This window comes from Anolis carolinensis, chromosome 2 (assembly GCF_035594765.1).
Source record: "Anolis carolinensis isolate JA03-04 chromosome 2, rAnoCar3.1.pri, whole genome shotgun sequence".
Classification (NCBI taxonomy): Eukaryota; Metazoa; Chordata; class Lepidosauria; order Squamata; family Dactyloidae; genus Anolis; species Anolis carolinensis.
Window position 1 is genome coordinate 180,626,330 of NC_085842.1, and position 22,312 is coordinate 180,648,641.

At 41.8% G+C, this 22,312-nt stretch overlaps 1 protein-coding gene across 1 annotated transcript in view; it reads right to left on the reverse strand.

Annotated features, from left to right (window-relative positions):
• Positions 1-218: 218 nt before the first annotated feature.
• smc1a (structural maintenance of chromosomes 1A) overlaps positions 219-22,312 on the reverse strand; it is a 34,938-nt gene continuing 12,844 nt past the window's right edge. The window contains exons 8-25 of the mRNA XM_003216909.4: positions 20,167-20,249; positions 19,730-19,937; positions 19,428-19,613; positions 17,297-17,476; positions 14,384-14,530; positions 13,037-13,174; positions 11,855-11,971; positions 10,672-10,778; positions 10,405-10,546; positions 10,124-10,269; positions 8,205-8,358; positions 8,005-8,115; positions 6,219-6,375; positions 5,530-5,684; positions 3,382-3,533; positions 2,012-2,081; positions 1,787-1,897; positions 219-811 (exon numbers count right to left, since the gene is read on the reverse strand). Coding sequence (XP_003216957.2) covers positions 728-811; positions 1,787-1,897; positions 2,012-2,081; positions 3,382-3,533; positions 5,530-5,684; positions 6,219-6,375; positions 8,005-8,115; positions 8,205-8,358; positions 10,124-10,269; positions 10,405-10,546; positions 10,672-10,778; positions 11,855-11,971; positions 13,037-13,174; positions 14,384-14,530; positions 17,297-17,476; positions 19,428-19,613; positions 19,730-19,937; positions 20,167-20,249 — 2,448 coding nt within the window. The 3' untranslated portion in view covers positions 219-727. The remainder of the gene's footprint in view (positions 812-1,786; positions 1,898-2,011; positions 2,082-3,381; positions 3,534-5,529; positions 5,685-6,218; positions 6,376-8,004; positions 8,116-8,204; positions 8,359-10,123; positions 10,270-10,404; positions 10,547-10,671; positions 10,779-11,854; positions 11,972-13,036; positions 13,175-14,383; positions 14,531-17,296; positions 17,477-19,427; positions 19,614-19,729; positions 19,938-20,166; positions 20,250-22,312) is intronic.

Here is a 22,312-nt window from a genome sequence, read left to right on the forward strand (position 1 = left end):
ACATTGCATCCAGCCACAACATGTTTGTCCACAAAGACTCAAGATCACTGCTTTCAGGATTTATGGGGCAGTGGAGATGGCGAGGAACAGCCAGGATGCTTGGTGATATTGGCCCAACCTTGGCATGTCTAGATAAGAGGAATTAATGCATCCTGCTACTGACCTCACTCTGACATTCTCCTCCCACAGCATCTTCTGCAAGAAGAAAACAACAAGGCTGGAAGTAGAATACTTTAATTTCAATTATGCACACAAACATACACATTATATTAAGAAGGGGGGGAAACAACATTTAGAACCCCACCTTGAATAGGTGAGAGCTTGGCACGAGAAAAATCTCGTCCAACCAACATGATTTTGGTCCTAGAAAATGTTTTAAAAGCAATTTAAATTGCATAGGAGGAACTACATTTCCTCCTTTTTCTTCCGCCAGCAGCGATCAGAGATGCTGCATTGAAAAAACAAATGGGGAAGGTCTGGAAAAGAGATGGGCTTAATGGGGAGACAATTTTGCCACTGCAGACACAAAAATGGTCCTACATCACTATCAATAAAGCCCTTGTGCCTTTAAATATTTTTGCTCTCCCCCTTGCCCACAATTCACTATAGATTCTATTTATCATAAAGGACCGAGGACAATAACGGTCCCTGGGAGGATAAAAGTGAGAAAGGGTGAGGAAGAAAAGTTTGTAAAATGCTGAGCACTGGAATCCAGGTTCTTCTCCCTCTACTGATCATTAGGGTTTGGATTGGCATCAGGATACTTGGTGAGGTCAAAAGTCAGGACCTTGCTGATGACACAGTCTCCTTGCTGTGAGGGGAAAAGAAAGGAGCGGGAAGGGGGGAGAAATCAAATGACAGGCACATCTTCTTAGTTCCTTGAGATCACCACCCCCTGTATAGCAGCTACCCTTACAACCAAACAGGTTGCTCAAGAGAAGTTTGAATAGTTTGAGAAAAAGCAACATAGTAAATATAATATTAATAATTACAGTAGAGTCTCACTTATCCAAGCCTCGCTTATCCAACGTTCTGGATTATCCAACACATTTTTGTAGTCAATGTTTTCAATATATCGTGATATTTTGGTGCTAAATTCATAAATACAGTAATTAGTACATAACATTACTGCGTTTTGAACTACTTTTTCTGCCAAATTTGTTGTCTAACATGATGTTTTGGTGCTTCATTTGTAAAATCATAACCTAATTTGATGTTTAATAGGCTTTTCCTTAATGCCCCCTTATTATCCAACATATTCGCTTATCCAACATTCTGCCGGCCCGTTTATGTTGGATAAGTGAGACTCTACTGTATTAAAAGGCCCAGCATCAAGGATTCATTCTTATCTAGGCTTAGGAAGGTAAATATTTGGAAGGCCAAGGACAGAGCAGTATTAATAAGGCAAACAGGTCTGATTTGGGTTGTTATGAGTTTTCTGGGCTGTATGGCCATGTTCCAAGAAGCATTCTCTCCTGACGTTTTGCCCACATCTATGGCAGGTGGAGAGTAGGGCTCTCTTCCTATGTTAACAGGAATGCTACACAGACTCTGTTCAAACATTGTGTTTCTGTTCTTTTAAAAGGCACCACTCTTAACAGCTCCCTCAAAGCCACTATCAGCACAGGCTAGAGCATCCTCAGCTTGAAACTTTCAGATCTTGTCCACTGATAATGATTAAAAAGTATCTTCACTAGTGTGTGTGTGGATGTACAGCAGCCATGGAGATCAGCAAAGAGTGCTCAGAGTAGTGTGTTCCCTGTCATACATTTCCCCTGCTCCATACCTCAGGGTAGACACCAATAAGACTCTCAGCCTTGGTGTAAAATTCCTCCTTCAAGGAAATAACAATGGCCTGGAAGTTGCAGGTAGATTGCTCCTTGATGTAATTGGCCACCTGTATAGAAAATAGAGAAGATTAACAAAATAACCGAGTGACCCTTTCCCAGCTTTACTTGAAAGCTAAGCCAAGAGGGCCCTGTCTGTCCATTCGATCTCATTTTCTACTCACCTTTCCAATGTTGGTGTTGTCCAAAGCTGCATCAATCTCATCCAGGACAAAAAACGGAGCTGGTTTGTAGCTGGAAATAGAAAATAAAGACGTGAATATCTGAAGATGTCTTATACAGACAAAGACTGTTGGTTCATTTAGCATAGTACTGTCTACTCCAGGCATGGGCAAACTTCGGCCCGCCAGGTGTTTTGGACATCAACTCCTACAATTCCTACTGGTAACAGCCTACTGGCTGTTAGGAATTGTGGGAGTTGGAGTCCAAAACATCTGGAGGGCCAAGTTTGCCCATGCCTGGTCTACTTTAATTGGCAGCAGCATTCCTGAGGGAAAGAGGTCCTGCCGAGCATCACTGCATAGGCCAGTGGTTCTCAACCTGAGGGTCCTCAGTTGTTTTGGCCTACAACTCCTAGAAATCCCAGCCAGTTTACCAGCTGTTAGGATTTTGGGGAGTTGAAGGCCAAAACATCTGGGGACCCATAGGTTGAGAACCACTGACATAGGCAGATGCTTAGCCTGAAGCTGGGAACTTACATCAACAAGCATGTTCTGCTCTTACCCTACCCCTCATCCACAAAATCTTAATCCAATTCCCTACAATCCTAGGAAACATGGCCACAGAAGCTATCAAAAGACTCCCAACTCTGGACTATAAATACACATTCATGGGCTGTTTGTGTAGATAGAGGAACACAATGCTGTGGATTAGGAATAAGCAAGATCTGACAAATGACACCCCCATCTCCAGACCCACCTTCCCTTCCCCAAATGCAATTCCCATTCACCATCATTTTTAGCCTTCCAAAAAGGAAGTTAGCTGAAATTCATTTCTCCCAAATAAATCCTCCCACATTAGTACCAGGCTTTACACCTTGCTTTAGAGAAGTATTTCTCTGTCAAGAGTAGAAAATCCCATTTTCTCCGCTGAAGTTCTTTTCAGTAAACTGGTGGGACTCCAGGCCCATAAAAACTGGCTCAGGAATCCAATACAGCCTGTGATTTTCTCCCTACTCCTAGATAGAAGAGTTTCAGAAATTGTAAAGCACCACATACAGTATGTAGTATCTACAAAAAGATACCCTTATTTCTTGGAAGGGGGATTCCTTCAAAACATTTATTTGTTTCTTCAACACTCATTCTCATGACTCATACTCTTCTGTATTAAAAAATATATATTTTGGTACCTGATCAAACAACCAGGCTCTTACATAAAACTACAGAATAAAGAGTACAAGCACCATGAATTATCAATGGATCTCTGCCACAAAACTACCCCCCCCCCACCCCCGGCAAATCATCAGTAAGCATGAAACTAAAATTTATTCAGATCAGTGTAGACTCAATGTGTCTTAATACAAAGTTGACCTCACCTGTGAATGGCAAAGAGCAAAGCTAAGGCTGCCACCGTCTTCTCCCCACCAGAGAGGTTGTCCATGGGCCGGAAACGCTTGCCAGGGGCTACGCAGTTGTAATTGATGCCATCCAGGTAGGGCTCCTCAGGGTTCTCAGGGCCCAGGAAGGCCTTCAGAAAAAGAAATGAAGGAGAAAGGAGTCAGATGAAGATCATGAGAAATCGTCACACACACACACACACACACACACACACACACACACACACACACGGACCCAATATTTGACACTGTTTTTCACCTTGTTAAAAATAAGGTTTTGTGAAGGAACATGAAAGAATGGCTCCTATGGAGTCTGTTATTATACTTATTTTGGCCAGGGGAATGAAAATAATGTGTGCGTGCCAAAACAATCCTGGCAACATCAATTTTACGGAATATGGATTCATGTGATATTCTCAGAAAGACAGCAGATATGACAGGCATGGACAAAACATGGACAGGCAACATTCGGTTCTCATGTGGTCTCCCAAAGCTCCCCCTAAACTTTGAGGTTTGAATATCAGCAGCAAAGCAGGAGAGCCATACAGAAACATGACAGTTAATGGCTTTTTCTGGATTGCAGTGGAAATATTCATAGGATCATAGAATAATAGAGATGAAAAAGACACGGGCCATGCCATCTAGTCCAACCTCCTGACATACAGGAAAAGCACAATCAAAGCACCCCTGACAGATGGCCATCCGGCCTGTTTAGAAGCTTCCAAGGAAGAAGCTTCCACATTCCGAAGCAGAGAGTTCCACTGCTGAACAGCTCGTATGGTCAGGAAGTTCTTCCTAATGTTCAGGCGGAATCTCCTTTCCTGTCATTTGAACCCACTGCCCTAGTTTCCAGGGCAGCAGAAAAGAAGCCTGCTCCCTCTTCCTTATGACATCCTTTCACATATTTATACATGGCGATCATGTCTCCCCTCAACCTTCTCTTATGTAGCTCTTTAAGATGCTCCTCATGGTCTCCAATTTTGATAATTTTAGCTGCCCTCATCTAGACACCTTCCAGCTTGTCAATAACTCTTTTAAACTGTGGTGCCCAGAACTGAACATAGTATTCCAAGCACCTTGATTTACCACAAAATGTCAGCATTGCAGCAGTGTTGTATATGTGTAGATGACCCATATGTGGCCAGAACTGGGAGTGATACTGGTTAAGTTTCTACTCCTTATGATTGGAGAAATACTTCATTTGGGAGTAAATAAAATTGACCTCTATTTGCCAATAAGAGATGCTGTTACTGTGGGCTGCTGGTGGCATTCTGCACAACTTCTGAGGGCAGCTAGGGATATATGTATGAAAATAAATATATTTCTACACAAGTATGATTCAAACCAGATCATAGTGGTTAATTATTATTATTATTATTATTATTATTATTATTATTATTATTGTTATTATTATTATTATTTATTTTTATATCCCGCCAAGGGACTTGGGGTGGCTTACAAGTGGGACCAAGCCCAGTTAACAACAGAGTTAACCAACTAAAAACACATTTAAAAATAATAATAAACAATAACAATCTAATTAAACAAATTAAAAACAGTAGAATATAAAAACATCATTAAAATCAATCCAAGCAAACCTGAATGACCAGAACCAGAAATATGGTGGGCAGATTAGAAATTTGAGAGGGCTGGGCACAGGCTTGTGCAAAGCGGATTATAGGGCCAGGGCTGGGGGTAAAGTGTTGAGTTCAATCTGATGGACAATTTGGGTTGGGCATTAGTTGAGTGACTCTGAGGACAATACGTGACATCATTTCAACATTCAACAAATTGATAAATAGCATATTTTGCATATGAATAGCAAGAGTATCAGCTAGGCTGTAATCAATCTTTTGGGATCTTGACTGATGTTTTAGAAGACAAATTTGTTTGTATTTAGAAGGCAAATTTACATGAATACAATTACTATAGTTAGCTTCGAAGCGAATCTTCTTAATTTTCATGGGTAATGGAATTTTTATCTCTAATTTGCAACAAATTGGCTTACAATTACCAACAACTAACCTTGGACAGAAGCATGAATGACTGCTTTGAAAAACAGCTGACAGCCACCTCTTCCCCCCAGGCTGAGAATGATTGGAGTATGGTCCATGGAAGGCCACTCACCTGGGCACTACTGTTTCGGGACAGAGCTTTGTAGATCTCATCGATATTGGTGGCCACAGACTCAAAGCAGGAGTTGAAGCGGTCAAAGCGCTCCTTTTTGATCTGCTCAAAGGCCTGCTTGGCTTTCTTGGCACGTTTCCGAGCAGCCTCAAATTCTGCCAGGGTGTAAGGAAAAGAGCAAAGATGAGTGCTCAGGCCCCTCCAGAAAAAAGATTCTCAGTCTCGTATCTCACTCAAGATGCCCACATATAGTAGAATTAATGCAGTTTGACACCATTTAAAGGCTATGGCATCCTGGTGTTTGTAGTTTGGCGAGGCACCAGCACTGTTTGGCAGAGAAGGCTAAAGCCACTGTAAAACTACAACTTCCATGATTCCATAACATTGAACCACTGCAGTTAAAGTGGCATCATACTGCATCTAGCTCTTGTCTTCTACACCTTCAGTTGCTTTGGATGTCACTTCCCTGAAACTCTAACCCACATGGCCCAAGATGAGGGATTCTAAAACATCAAGGGAACCAATGCCCCAGAGCTGAGGAATATGGCAGTTTCCAAATATCGCTGGACTGAAATTTCCATAATCCTTCCCCATTATTGCCTTAGTCTGATGGGATTTGCAGTTTGGAGGATCATGCATTCTCCAACCTGGCTCTCGCTAATGAAGAGACCCCAAGGATAACTCTGTACCATCAGAAGTCTCCTGGAACTTATCCCGCACACTCTCCAGCTTCTCCATAGCCTTCATGTTTGGTGCGGCAATTCGTTGCAAGATGCTTTGCTGTTCATTCAGCTTCTGCTGCAGCTGGTTCATCTCCTGCTTAATCTCATCTTCAGCCTGGACATCCTGTAATGAAAAAGACAGAAAGTGTCGCCAGAAGCCAGAGAACTAAGCAGCTCCCTCTGATCAAGACCTTTTAAAGAGAAACTAGATACATCTTCTTTTAGAAACACCTGAAAGGCAGCAGCTCCAACCACTCTGTGATGCAAAAACCATGGGCCTCCTCAAGAGTAGCTCCCCCACCAGCTTTAGACAAAGGTGGGTCAAAAAGTGTTGCCTCCTGTGTCATAAAAATATTATGAATGAACATATAACAGCAGAAGTTGTTACAGATCATAGCCTGTAACTTGAACCAAATCTGGCTCCAAAAGATAGTTAGGATAAAAATTAAACAAAGAAAGAAAAGGATAAGCGTTCTGCCATGTTATAATACTTTATACAAGAACTGGCAACATGTGACTCTCATGCTCCAACTCCCATCAGAGCCAGCACTCCTAATCAATGATCAGAATTGACAGACATTACAAGTCAACGATACCTGGAGAGGAACAAGTTGTGCATCCAGTTTATATCAGTCAACTGGGTCAGAAGCTACTAAATTCAGATCTCAAGATAAATCTATATGGCACCTGGTATTTTGATCAGATTTTGATCAAGAGATGGCAATGCATTTTCACATTTTTGTACTTGCTGAAAGAAAGACATGTTTTCAAGTTTTAATACAGGAAGTACTTCCATGCTGAAAAGTGACATCTCTTCAATGTATTGTTGAAGGCTTTCATGGCTGGAATCACTGGGTTGCTGTGAGTCTTTCGGGCTGTATGGCCATGTTCCAGAAGCCTTCATCCACATCTGTGGCAGGTATCCTCAGAGGTAATGAGGTATATTGGAAACTAGGCAAGAAATGCTGGACCACTCAAACAACTACAATGTCAGACTACACAGAGAAGCCTTGAAATCCACAAGCATGTGGACAATTTCAACAGAAAGGAGCAACCATGAAATTGAACAAAATCTGGCTACCAGTATTTTAAAAACTATAAAATCAGAACAGTAAATAAATAACAACACTCTGAAAACAGCGAAGGTTCAGACATGAAATAATCAGGGACAATTAACACCTCCAAACAAAGGATTCTCCCAGACAGGAAGAAGCCAGGCCTTGAGGCCACAGGACCATCAAATGCTAATCAAGGTGATTAATCACAACATCCACAGCTGCTTCCAACAGACAAGAATTCTTTCTCTCACCCTGGACCTTACACAGATATATAAACCTCCCTTGCCTAGTTTCCAACATACCTCACACCTCTGAGGATGTGTACACAGTTGTTATTATGCTGGTTTTTTAAATATTACTTTATTACCACACCCACAATCATGTAGATTATTTGAGGAAGACTACAAATATTGCAACTGAATATATGAAAATGACTACACACTAAGTCCCATTTTTTTTTCTCAAGTGATAGAGGAAAATGAGCAGAGGAGATGACAGCTAGGCACAATCTACCCATGGGGATTGAGGGTGGGGTCTGCACAAAATGTTTCAGTTATAGCAGATTCCACAGATGGCACTTCACAGGCGCAAGTCCCACATGCGTGAATTGTTGGCCGCTTACTAATCGAGGAAGAAAGGTGGTCTTTCACAACCACCTGTTTCCCCACAGAGGGCTGACCCAACAAAAACCTTACCTTCATGTCTTCAGAGAGGTCGCTATAGTCTATCTCAATGAGGGCTTCTCGGGCATACATGTTGGAGGTCCTCTGGGAGCTGCTGGCTGTCTCCTCTGACTGGGAGCCACCCTATATCATAGCCAAAAAGAAGACAATTTGATTCCCTTTTCTGGTCTCATGTGCCCATCAACCTCTAGGTATTAAGATGCTTGCCTCACCTCCTCCTGGCTGATATCATCCATTGTGCCTTTGGCGAGGGGCAGCTTGATGTCTTGCATCTTGCACGCTTGCAGCAAGTTGTGACGGTCACTGCGCTTCTGTTCCAGCTTGGTCTCAATGGCTGTCACTTCCTTCTGCAGGTGTGTCATCTCCCTGCAAGCAGAGGCCAAAGAGGCAGAACGTGAGCAGGATGGCACAGAACAGCCAAAAAAGCATAGCACTGTTGATGAAATCATTAGCTACCACTCATCTGCCAGAGAAAGCACTGCCAGAACCAAAAGGTTGAGAGCTTTAGGCAAACATTTGGTCTCAGGACTCTTAAAAAAGAATCCATCTGCCACTTCATGAGTATGACTGGGTTGGGGCCCAACTATAAACACAATTTCTGACTTGATCACACTCCACTGAAAGAAATATCATGCTACAGAAACCTTTTTAAAAATATAAACAGGAGTGGGGAAAATGAGGCTTTTCAGATGCATCTGGACCACAATTCCTCATCACTGACTGTGATGGATTCAAAGATCATTTAGAATACCACATGTTCCCTACTCTTAGGGTAAAGGACACCAAATACAGCTATCACTCAGGTATAAAGGAGACAGAATGGAGGCAGGGAATGCTAGTGGATGGACTCTTTGGTTTGACATTCACCTCCATGTGTTAAAATGGCCTGATTCATACCTCACTTTGAAATGCTTCCCATGGGCTATAGCTTATTCAGTAATTATTTCATTCACTGGAAAATATTGAATGCCACAAGTAGATTTTCCTCAGAACTCTACCCCATGTTCTCATCATTAATTCAGGGTGGAGAAATGCTCCAGAACAAATTTGCATGTTTGTGTGAAATAAAGAAATTGTAGGAAAAATGGATGGAGAGTGAGAAGCTAAGGACTGTGTACCATCAGAGGAGAATTACCAGTTGGCCCTCCATATACACAGATTCAATAATCTGCAACTTGAAAATATTTAAAAAATCCAAAAGAAAAATCTTGATTTTGCCATTTTATATAAGGGACACTGTTTTACTTTACTATTGTATATAGCAGGAATTGAGCATCTTCTGATTTTGGTCCCATGCAGAGTCCTAGAACCAAACCTCTGTGGATAACAAGGACCTACTGTAAAACAAATAGTATGTGAAGAGCAAAAAGGCTCTTTGATCTTATCCTAGAACTCAAAGATCAAAAGGAATTGATTTTGGGCATTTGTGTCTGACATAATAATAAGACATGTTGTTAACACAATGAGTAGCCAAAACGCAGGATTTCATTACCTTTATCTTAAAGTTATCCAATGGGCATCCAAACCTATGGTTTTCAATGACAACTCATCTCTGCTTCTGGTAATGACATCCATGCTTACCACAAAGTTCCCCTCATCCTAGATTTACTACAAGTAGGAAAAGATGTCCTCACAATTTCAAGGCACAATAAATCCTCCTCCTGCTCCCACAGAAATGCCTACAGGAATTTAGCCAGGCCAGAGTCAGCAGCAAGCATAAAAAGTAGTGTTAAACCAACCCCAAATCTGTGGATTTCTAGGCTTGAAGAAACAAAAAGTCCAACTCTTAGACTTATTCATGGTAATTAAATGGAACATCTTTGTTCAAAGGAAGAACACATTCCAAGCACTGGGTGGCAGAGACAGAATAGTTTGTAAGTTTCCATGAGAGAGAAAGAGAGGAATTAGCTCCCTACAGACATGGGATGGTATATGTGGTTTGACACAATACAGAGATCTAGTCTGGCCTTTCTTACAGTACAGAAAGTTTGTACTGCTACCCCACCTCTGCATTAGAAGAAGTGGAAATGTATGAACTAAAACACAAATGCCCCAAGATCTACCAAGGAGATATGTTGGAGTTTAGGGAGCAGAAGGGTTCCAGAGGATATCCAAGGAAACCAAGACTTACTTGTTGGCTCCCCCTAGCTTCTTGCGGATCTCTTCCATTTCATGGTTCTTGTCATTTACTTCAGATTTTTTGGCCAAATGCTGATTCTTCAGGTCCTGCAACTGTGCCATGGTCTCATCAATTATCTTCATGTGCCTTTGCTCCTCCTTAGCAAAGGAGAAAAGTGGAGACACATTGTTTGGTCTACGACAGGCTTGAGTGCTCCTTCCTCACTTCCAGACCTTGGGCATCCCACCCTACTTAACTCAAGGATAACCTGCCCATTTTGGCCCCTCTTGTACCTTCTTGAGCTTTTCTATTTCTGTGTCATCCTTCTTGACTGTTTGCTCCCACATGTGCACTTTGTCCTGATCTTCTTTCAGTTGGTTCTTCTCATAGTCCAACTGGATGCCCAGGCGAGTCTTCTGATTCTCAAACTCCAGCCTACAGAGGGATGGGGAGAAAGTTGGGTATTTTATCAAATTCTCTTCCATCCCATACATCTTCAGGATCCTTCAGACTATTATATTCAAAGTGGGACGGAGAAGAGAAAGGAATGGGACCAGTACCTTTTCTTGGCAATCTCATTTTGGCGTTTCACCTTCTCTTCTTCGAACTCCCTGATGTTTCTTACTCCAATCTCCTTGCAGAACTCCTCAAACACCTCATCTTCTACCTAGAGGAGAAAAAGAAAAGGCTACATTAGGACAGAGATGTGGTATGGAGTGAGGTGGAGCATAGAACACACAGTTCTACCTTCAGAAAAGCCATTTCCACATTGACTGGTCTGCTGTGAAATCCACTATGCAATACAGAATATTCTGGGGCTTGATCTAAGCAGGACACTCAAACAAGTCCTCTCCTGTTGTTCAAGCCTTATACCAGGTGAGATGAGTTGCCCATTTAGTCTAGTGCCGTATTTCTTCAATTGTAAGACAACATCAATTAAAAGACGCACCTTAATTTGAGTACTACCACCATCACCAAAAATACAAAAGATACACCTGCGATTCTAAGATGCACCCAATTTTTAGAGAAGAAAAAGCTGCATCTTAGAATTGAAGAAATATAGTATTATTTATTAAAACAATAGTGCTCTGCAAGATCTCAAGGATTTCATATCCCTTGTGTCCTGGTAAGAAACACAAGAGACCGAACCTGGAATGTCGAGTATGAAAGCATGTCCTCTGTCAGGAACTTATTGTCCCTCCTCATGTTTAACAAGAGTACATTCTGCAATGCACCCAACACTCTTCACTCAGTACATTGCCTGGGAGAGGAAGATAATAATGGGAGGGAGTCTTTTAAGTCTACTTATTCTCTATTAAAAATCTAATGCTTAAAAGAACACAATGCCTCAGCACACTAGAGCATAAATCCACTTCATATTCGGTTTCTGCCTCCTGCAGAATTCTGGGATTTGTAGTTTGGTGAGGCCCAGAATCTATCTGGCTGAGCTGTTTAAAGGCCCCTCCCTAAAGTGGATTTCAAGTGGATCCAATCTTTAGTGTGATGAGGTCCACAGACAATTGAGGAAAGCTTCCAAAGAGCCCCAGGGTCGCTCCTGCTCTTCCTGTTGCCATCAGGCACCATTCTTGAACAGAAGTTCAAAACCACTTTCTTCTCATCCTCTGCCAACACTGCACTTCTCCCTAAAATACCAGCATCCCACACAGTTTTCTGCCCTTCCAGCTTCTTTGGTTTTCTCCATTCCACTCCAGGCTAGCTGTGATTAGCCTGGAACCATCGTACCTGGTTCATCTTCTCCTTGAGGTCCTTCATCTCACGCTCTCTTCCCTGTATGATGCGCTTGATGTCATTGATACGGGGTCCAAAATTAGCCAGTTCACTTTCCAGCTTCGATTTTTCCTGTGGGGAATAGTGTTACATCAGGGACAGAATACAGGGAATAGTGTCAGAGGTCCTCCTTCCTCTTCCTTCTTTAAATTAAAAAGCTAATTAAAGCTCAGTCCCTTTTAAAAATGGCAGTACAGGGATTTCAGGCCTTGTATGAGTGATAAGATGGGAGCAACAGAGTTCATCTGCATGCCAAATTAGCCTTGTTGTTATTATTGGTTGTATTTATACCTCATCTCGGGGCGGCTGGTGGAGCAGTGGGTTAAACCACTGAGCTGCTGAGCTTGCTGACCTAAAGGTTGGCAGTTTGAATCCGGGGAGCGGGGTAAGCTCCAGCTGTTAGCCCCAGCTTCTGCCAACCTAGCAGTTCGAAAACATGCAAATGTGAGTAGATCAATAGGTACCATTCTGGCGGGAAGGTAACGGTGCTCCATGCAGCCATGCTGGCTACATGACCTTGGAGGTGTCTATGGACAACACCGGCTCTTTGGCTTAAGAAATCAACCTCCAGAGTCGGACACGACTGGACCTTTACTATACCTCATCTTTCTGATAATGAGCTTAAGGCAGCATATATGGCTCTTCTTTCTCATTTAAACATCACAACAACATTGTGGAGCTGTATGAATGACTGGTTCAAAATCACTGCATTCAGTAGTGTAGCTGAATACATACCTGTATTTTTCAAGCCCTAACCAAAAACACTAACCAAACAACTATTTTTTTCAGATATTTATTTTTCATTATCAGGTGAGTTTTCTTGTAGCAGGCTCTCACACATCCCAGCAGTAAAAAGCTAGATTAATAGGATGGGAATCCAGGTAATACAGATCTTTTTACACATGAGTTCCAATTTTCAACCACTGGGGTCCACATGGTCAGCCAAGTGGATTTTGATTTTGCTCAAGACACCAAGCTGAAGACAGACAAGGATCTCCAAGCACTTTTTGCTTAAACTTTCGTCTTTGTCCAATGCTTAGGAATTACTACTGCTTAAAGCATTTCTCACATACTTTTTCAGGTCTGCTGCAGAATCTGGCGGATTGACAGCCAGTTGGCATCAGTAGGACACTTTACCTGGAGATTGAGAGCCAGATGGCGGGTCTTGGTTTGCTCCAAGTCACTCTGGGAGTATTTCAGCCTCATCTGCAAGCCGTGAGCCTGGGATTGGACTTGGCGCAGCTCTGCCTCCTTCCGCTTGGCCTTCATTTGCTCCTGTGAGATTTAGTGGAATGGGGAGGAAAAACATCTCTGAGTAAAAAGATAAATTTGTTGGTGTGCTGTGGCCAAGTCTAAGAAGAAGCTAGATGTCTGCAATATACTTTATGATGAAAGAGGAACCCTAACCTTTTTTTAGAGGGCTGAATGGCAGCAAAGAACTATTTCTAAGCAAGGATTTTAAGCAACTGGCTTTGGGTCTTAAAGAACCACTGAGTGTTGTCGAAGGCTTTCTTTGCTGGAATCACTGTGTTGCTGAGAGTTTTCTGGGCTGTGTAGCCATGTTCCAGAAACATTCAGAGAAATCAGAGAAATAAAATGAATTGTGATGAGGTTCTGGTTATTGCTATATTGCTGGCTTTGATGTCTGGCAACCCTCTATGAGCCGCAGTCATCAACAGCCCTACTCAGGCCTTTCAAACTCAGAGCCATGGCTTCCTTGATTGAGTCAATCTATCCGCAGTGTGGTCTCTCCTTTTTCCTATTACCTTCCATTTTTACTGAACATTACTGAGTCATGCCATCTCATGCTGTGTCCAAAGGACAACTGTTCCAATTTAATCATTTTGGCTTTGAGCAAAAGTCCAGGCTTGATTTGCTCTCAGATTTATTTGTTTTCTTGGCAGTCTACGGTATCTGCAGAACTCACCTCCAGCACCACCTTTCAAATGAGTTGATTTTCTTCCTGTCAGCTTTAATCACTGTTCAGCTTTCACAAGCCCAAACAGAAATCAGAAATGCTGTGCCTTGGATGATTCTCACTTTTGTATTGAATGAAGACTGAGATACAAAAGAGGAGGGAGTTGCAGAGGGAAATTTTCATAGGAAGGATGTGGGATGGTTGTGTTCAACACAGCTTCTTCACTCCCAAAGCCAAACTGGCTTCCTCCCTTGAGAAAAAGAAGCACCGCACCCTCACAGGGGGGCTCCAGTGTATCTACTTTATCTTTCCTTATGCAGTTTGCATATCTGGTTGAAGTAATTTAGATAATTCTAGAGATGACATTTCTCAGCTAAGCACACTTCTATACTTTAAGAAACAGTTTGGCCACCAATTTTTTCCTCCCATCTTTATGATCTCTCAACACCACAAAGAGCTCTATGCACGCATGCTGGTAGTATCAATCAGCTTTTCCCCATCTCCATATATCTAGACACCACAGAAGTGAGCAGGCTGTACTGTAAGATTCAACTGGCAGCCCTGACCTTTAACTCCTCTGTCAGTTTCTCTTTCTTCTCTTTCAGTTTGTCCACAGCCTTTTCATCCCAGCGCCTGGCTTTGGCTTTTAGGTCGCTGGCACCTCCTGAAATGACTCCTGACTTCTGGAAAAGGGTTCCATCAAGAGCAACAGTCTGCAGCAGAGAAAAAGAGGAATATTACATCAAAGGAAAGGCTTGGCAACAGCTATGAACAACAATTTTTGGAAGAAAGAAGCTTCCTTCTTTGGACTAAGGCAAGAATGGGGAGCCTTTAGTTCATCATCTGTTCTGATCTATACTGAAATAGGAACTGTGTGGCCCTACACATGTTTATGACCTCCAAGTGACAGCATTTGAAATTGTGAAATGGCCTCTTGGAGCTGTAGCCCAACTTTATATGAAGGACTACATGGTCCCCATCACTGATTTGCACTTAGCGTGGTCAAGAGAACTGCAGCTGTACTGCAAAGTATCAGGAGAGTCAAAAGATCCCCAGCTATAGACTACAGAACAGAACAGGCAGATGATACATTACAAGTCTATGCAAACACAGACTTAGAAACTGAATGATGAATATCTCACCATACTTCAGAAAAACACTATTGAGAAATTTCCAGCTGCAACTATTGTTTAGTAAATTCCCACTAAAATGGGGAGAAATTTATTCAATTTACATTTTGGTGCAATTTAAGGATAACAAAAGTTTAATCTAGTTCACTTTTCCTGAATTATTAACTGTCCTGAAATGCAGTTACATTCTGACCTTCATACTATACAGCAGAGTTTCTCAACCTGTGCTCCTCCAGATGTTTTGGACTTCAGCTCCCACAATTCCAAACAGCTGGTAAACTGGCTAGGATTTCTGGGAGTTCAAGTCGAAAACACCTGGAGGCACAGTTTGAGAAACACTGTTGTACAGAATTTTGAAATGCAGTCCTCAAGTCAAAATTTCCATGCAAAAACAGAAAATGCGGGAAAGTATGATATTTTCACTGGTTTAAAAATGCACTGATTGTATAAATGGGGATATTATGCTACACTGCACATAAATGCAAACACAAATGCATACTAATTTTCCTGTAGACATTAAAAACAAAAATGTGGTAATAGAATAAGAAAAATTTAAGGATGGGAAAAAGAGAAACTGTAATTGCCAGATTTGCTCATCCTGGTTTTAACAATCCCAAAGGAAGGAACAGAGTCGGATTGCCACTGGGAAGACTTCAGTATCTTTCATAATATGTTCCATTTCAGTTAGCGGAAACCCAACACATTATGCAAAGGAAATGTCAACATATTTTCTTCATTTGTATACATTGATACAGGTGATAAATTTCAAATTTCTTTGCTTAAGAATTTGCACGAGACATTGTTTGTGCTGTGGATGTGAGAGGACTCCTTCCTACTGGCAGGGAATCAGAAAGGTATTTTGTCAAATTCAATGCCTACTGGACTGCTAAGTCATTTATGTGGCCCTCCAGATGTTGGACTACAATTCCTATATTCTTAATCTTTAGACATTATGACTAGAACTGATGGAAGTTGTGATGTAGTAACATCTGGAAGGCTGCAGTCTGGGGGTTCTCCTGGACTCAGCGCTGATGCTTGATGCTCAGGTGTCGGCGGTGGCCGGGAGGGCTTTCGCACAGTTAAAGCTTGTGCGTCAGCTGCGACTGTACCTCGTGAAGTCTGACTTGACCATGGTGGTCCACGCCTTAGTTACCTCTAGACTGGATTACTGCAATGCGCCCCACGCGGGGCTGCCTTTGAAGACGGTTCGGAAACTAAAGTTGGTACAAAGATCAGCGGCCAGGGTGATAACAGGAGCAGGCTATAGGGAGCAGTCAACACCCCTCTTTAATCAGCTCCACTAGCTACCAATAAGTTTCCGGGCCCAATTCAAGGTGCCGGTTATTACCTATAAAGCCCTAAACGGTTCAGGATCTGCTTATCTCCATGACCGCCTCCTCCCCTATGAACCCACGTGGGCCTTGAGATCTTCTGGGGAGGCCCTCCTCTCGCTCCCACCCCCGTCTCAGGCGCGGTTGGTGGGGATGAGAGAGAGGGCCTTCTCGGTGGTGGCTCCTCGGCTCTGGAATTCCCTCCCCAGGGAGATCAGGCTGGCACCCTCATTATCCATCTTTCGAAAGGACCTTAAAACATGGTTATTTCAATGTGCATTCGAATAGTTCCGGTTAGTTATTAGTTGCCACAACTACTGCACTTTATCACACTCCACTCTTAATGATTGAACTCTGTAATGAGATCTTTAATTCCCTCTTGTAGAATCTGCTGAATTTTATCTTACAGTTTGTATATTATGTTCAGACTCTAATGTTCTAATGTTTTGATGTTGATGTTTTATACTGGTTTGTATGTTTATACTATTTTACCTGTTTTACATTGGTTTAATTATGCAGTATTTTATTATATGTTGAAACTGGGCTTGTCCCCATGTGAGCTGCCCCAAGTCCCCTCTGGGCAGATGGGAGCGGGATATAAAAATAAAGTTATTATAATATTATTATTATTCTGTTCAGTCTGGACAGTGAGGTTTGGATTTAAATAAAAGGCTTGTGGAGATGAGGTCTGACTTCAAAATGTCATTTAATCTTTTTCCAACCCCAGAGCTATAAGTGCTGTTGGGCTGCAATTCCCATTATCCCCAGTTTGTATGGTGAATCATCAAAAGTGTAATTGAAATTGTCATTAAATAAAATCTGTGGACACAATCTGGGTAAAAACTAAAGAGCACCGAAAAGTATGTAAAAAAAATGATAGCTGGTTCTCTGTATCTACTGATTCTCCATCCATGGATTCCACGACCCTTTGAAAACAACCATAAGGCTGATATGGCTCTCTGTAAAATCGGGTTAGACACCCCTGGTTTAGAGAGATGCAGGGCAAGACCCTTCTGACCTTGTGACGCTGGTGCCCCCCAAAGGCGATGCGACGGGCATCCTCTACATTGTCACACACAAGGGCATTCCCACAAGCATACTGCAGGGCCTTTTTAATGTGAGGAGGCTCATAGCGGATGACATCAATCACCAGCTTGGCTCCCTTCAACTCCCGGAGCTTTTCATCTGTGGGCTTCACCTGGGAAAGAAGGGAAAAATAATGTCAGCTGGGAAAATAAGGGCTTGCAAGTTAACTTGTTACAAGTAACAATATTAGCAGCATATGTCATTCTTTTTGTGGCATCTTTATTTTGAAAATAACACAAAAATTGTCAGTTTTATTCTCTCCTCCCTCATGCAGAAGAAATACTTTTTACTTGTGAATATGAGGGACAGCACAACACAGGGGATAATATGAGAGGATTTTAAATATCCATTTAAAATTGATTTGTTAAACTTATGAGCAATAGAAGCAACAAACTACCCTTTTTCACACATACAAAAATAATTATTTTTTAAATGGGTGGGCAACTACCCCAACTCAGAGGTCTACAAGACTCCAATACTGGATTCAGAAGAGTTGCATCTCCTATTTATTTTATTTTTTTAAACTATACTAAAAGGTCTCCCATGTCTTCTTGGAGATGTGGAGACAACCTCACGAGTTTGGAGGTCTATTTTCAATGAAAAAGAAGTCTTTTCTCCTTTCTCGTTGTCAACTTCAACTTCTGGTGACCCCATGAATGAGAGAGCTCCATGTCATCCTCTCATCAACAGGTCTGCACTCAGGGCTATGGCTTCCCTGAATCCATCCATCTGGAGTGCAACCTTCTTCCTTTCTCTAGTGCCCTCAACTTTACCAAACGTTCTTGTCTTTCCAGTGAGTCATGTCTTCTCATGACATGGCCAAAGAACAATAGCCTCAGTGTAGTCATCATGGTTTTTAAGGAGAGTTCTGTCTTGATTTGCTCTATGACCCATTCATTTCTCTTTTTGACTATCCGCATCACATTTCAAATAAGTTCATTTTTGTCCTATCAGTTTTTTTCGTACTTCAGTTTTTACAAATATACATAGATAGGAATATACAGGAATTCCCCCTTACTAGGATATATACAGAAGTCCCCACCACCTAAAACCAATCAGGGGCTTGGCAAAATTACCCACAAACATTTAGGATGTGGTGATATTTCAGTAATCTTAAAAAATGTATTAGGGTGAGGAGGCATAATAGGCTTTTATTTATTTATTTATTTATTGCAGGCATTCTTTCTCATGGGGGGACTCAGGGCAGCCTCATTAGATGCTAGAAAATATAATATTTAAAACAATTACAATTAAAAACAAATTAAACATTAATTAAAAACATCCATTTAAACATCCATTTAAAAAGCGCAATTCAGGTCAATCATATGGCATCCCATGTGCTATATTTTCTATTTATTGTTTTACTTTTAGTGGCTATGTTAATTTTGTTTTATTAATAGCTTAATTATTGTATTTACTCAAATCTAACGCTCACCTTTTTTGGCTACATCACCTTTCCAAAATTAGGGTGTGCATTAGATTTACGTAATACGGTAATCTTAGACATTAGCCAAAGAAATAGGGGAACATGCTTCAGGAGCATCTGAAGCTCCTATCTGAGGGATGTCCTCTATAATTTAAGTGCCATAGATCAATGCTATGTAAGGCTCAAGGTCTTGTAAAACTACAGCCCCTATGGCTTCATAGCACTGAACTAAAGCAGTTAAAAGTGGGTTCATTCTACAGCATAGATACACCCCAAGGTTTCTCTTCCGTTATTGGAAGCTTTGGTGTTTCTACACATTTGCTTTCAAAGAAGGAATTCTAAGCAGGCAGCAACTGCAATGGCCATATTACAAAGAGTGCACTTTTCGCTGTTGTGCATTACATTTGTCAGGAAATACTTTTTTTTGGTTTCAGGGTTTTGAAAATTGAGGTGTGCATTAGATTCGATGGCGCATTAGAGTTGAGTAAATACAGGTACATTTTTTCCTTTCACACAGGTGCACTTTTAGCCATTTCTTTTGTTATAGATCTCCTGATGAACTGAACTGAGAAAGTAAATCTAATATAATAATGATGACCAAATTTTCCTTAGACCACACCAGCAATATTTTCCACACCTCAAGGTAGTCCAGGGGCAGGAACGTCTCAGGCTCCCCTCGCTGTTCCTTAATGTACTGGATGCAATCTCGGCCAGTCTTCTCCGAGTCAACTATGATGGCATCCATGTTCTTTCCCAATACTTTGGTGACAGCTATCTGATACTTTTTCTGAGTGGGTTGGCAAAGGTCAATTAGACGGCCGTACTGTGGGAGGCAAAGAAAAGAGTGAGGCAGTCTATCCCCAACTTCCACACGCACATCCTAAAATGCACATCCCAGGTGCCATGTGTGCCTTTGGCTCATTCTCAACAGCCACGTACCACAGAGCCAGGGTAGAGGCGCTTGATGCTTTCCATTATCTCAGCCTTGCGCTGCTGCCGGCTGCTCTCCTGCCGATCAATCCGGGCATCCCCCAGTTGCTCCATGACCTGGTTCAGCTCCTTGTTGATTTCATCAATTCGGCGCTTTGCCATCTCCACTTCCTCTGTCAGCTCCCCTTCCAGCTTCTTTTGTTCTTCCAAGGACTGCCTGGAGATGGAGGAGGAGGAGGAATGGGATAGCGGTTCACCCCAAGTTCCCTAGGAGCTCTGACTTGGGAAAGACCTGTTCAGGTTGCACTGTCCTAGGAAAGAGAAAAACTCCAAGGGTACCCCCTTTTAAGCAGATCCTCCTGATCCTCTATGACCTCTCTAGCCTTCTATTCACCCTGTCCCATCGCGCAATAATAGAAAGAAGGAGGAGCTCCTCTGGCCCTTACTTGCTGGTGGCAATGTACTCCTCCAGCTTCTCAATGCGCTTCTGGTTCTCTTCAATCTCCCTCAATTTCTGCTTGATCTTGGCCTATAAGAAAAGAATGGCAAACAAATGACCTCAGCTCAAAGCAAGGGCCCAATTCAACCAGTATTGAAATGAAAACATAGCTTTGTTTCCACCTGATAAGACCTGTCACCTAAAACAACATAAGGAGGATAGGCTGGGGACCAATGAGGTTGTTTAATCTGTCAAGTTTCAAAGAATTAGTCACACCTTTTACTTACAATGAGTCACACGTGAAATACTAAAGCTACTTTTTGGGGGATATATTTGGAAAAGCACAGGAGAAAAGCAGAAAGAGCTAGGGGACAGCTACTTTCGGATATATGAACAGACAAACATTTTACAAAAGATCTTTAAAAAAACAGAATCCATATCCTAATCTAAACCTAAAAGTGGGCCTTGAGTATATAAAGATAGTATGTCTCCAAACTGTGCAGGGCCTACGAGCATCGAGTGCTTGATGGCTTCTAGGCCCGATTCGCAGTGTCTACAGTTGAGCGGCCAACACTCGACTGCTGGGCCTACTAGCTTCGAGCACTTGACAGACGACTGTCGGTCCTGCAAGCTGGGCTTATGAGCATCAAGCGACGAAAATCAGCAGACCAAATGGCTATCGTTCCTCCCTTTTTTTGTTTCACTGCTTCTTTCGTTCCAAAGGGGGTTGTACTGTTCCGTGCCATCCAAATGGACAGAACAGTACAAAACCATGAAAGAAACAGATGAAACAGGATTCAGGCCCAACTCTACTGTTTGGTCAGGCCTATGTGGATTCATGATTTCTCAGCAGTTCTGTCAGTACAAACCTGAAGGTCAGTGGCATAATTTTAAGAGTTTCCATGTCCAGGTCTATCATACCACATATACTTGTATGTTATTAGATTTCCTGCATGGGCTGGTTTGCTGACCAAAGTTATGGATTTTGGTATAATTCCTGGCTAAATCAGGGTCACTCTAGGAAAAGGGGAATGCGCCAGCATTGCCTAAGGGGGCAGTCATCCCTAGACATGGCCACTATCATTTCCCTACCCAGGCATTTAAAAAGCCAGAAGTGGCACCATGGTGGTGAGAGTATTGGAGGCTGGTGCTTCTTTGTTATTCTCCCTGGACAAACTAAGTTCTCATCTTTGCCCCTCTATGCAAAGCGCAAAATTGCTCCTTTTTTATAGGAGGTAAGGTACATTATTTACATTGACCCATGGGTAAGCTGATCCAAGTTTTCTGGGCTGATTTTTTTACTAAAATCTCTAGACTTATATAAGAGTATATAAAGTAGTCTCAAGCTTACTAAATAATACACACATATTTCTTGCTTGTGTGTGTGTGTGTAAACTGCATTTAGGGTTCCACACACATTCAAACATAAAAATGTAATGGGAAGTGCAGCATATCAGGACGGCAGTAAAAAAAGTAGGCTACGGAGATGAAGACGCTCTGAGATGCCTAAAGAGAAGCACAAGTTGTTTGAAGGAAGGAATACAGTACAGTTTCCTGAGGCCAAAAGATAGGAGCGGGGCTCTTTACGGCAATTTATTTGAAACAGGAAGGTAAAGAAGGAGAAAGCAGCATAACAAATGCTATGAAATTCAGCTCAGATTTTAAGGGGCAGATATTTAGGCCAAGAACGGCAAACATGCACAAAGCAAAGGACAACACTTAATCTTGAGAATCACATTTGCTTCAGGGTTTTTGGGTTGGGTGGATAGCTTAAAACCTTTCAAAAGTTAAAAATATATAAAATTATATACGTAAAATCAATTATATGTTACCAGACAAACATTAGTTCTTCACTGAATATTCATAAATTAGAACTTCCCAATCTTTATTAATTAAACTCTTTTATCTATACTTGGCTAATATTACATTTTCAGAGACATACGTTTTAAGTATACTGAAGTCAATAGAATATTGACTCCTGGCATTAAGCAGAAAAGAAATAAATGGACCGTGATATTGACTGCACTGCATTTTGTTCATTTCCCCATTGCTTGCAGGTGAGTTAGTAGTCAGCTGTTGGATTTCTACAGCAAAATTCAACAGCAATTTTAAAAAATGGATTAATGAAGACCTGCTAAAAGAGCTAAGGATCA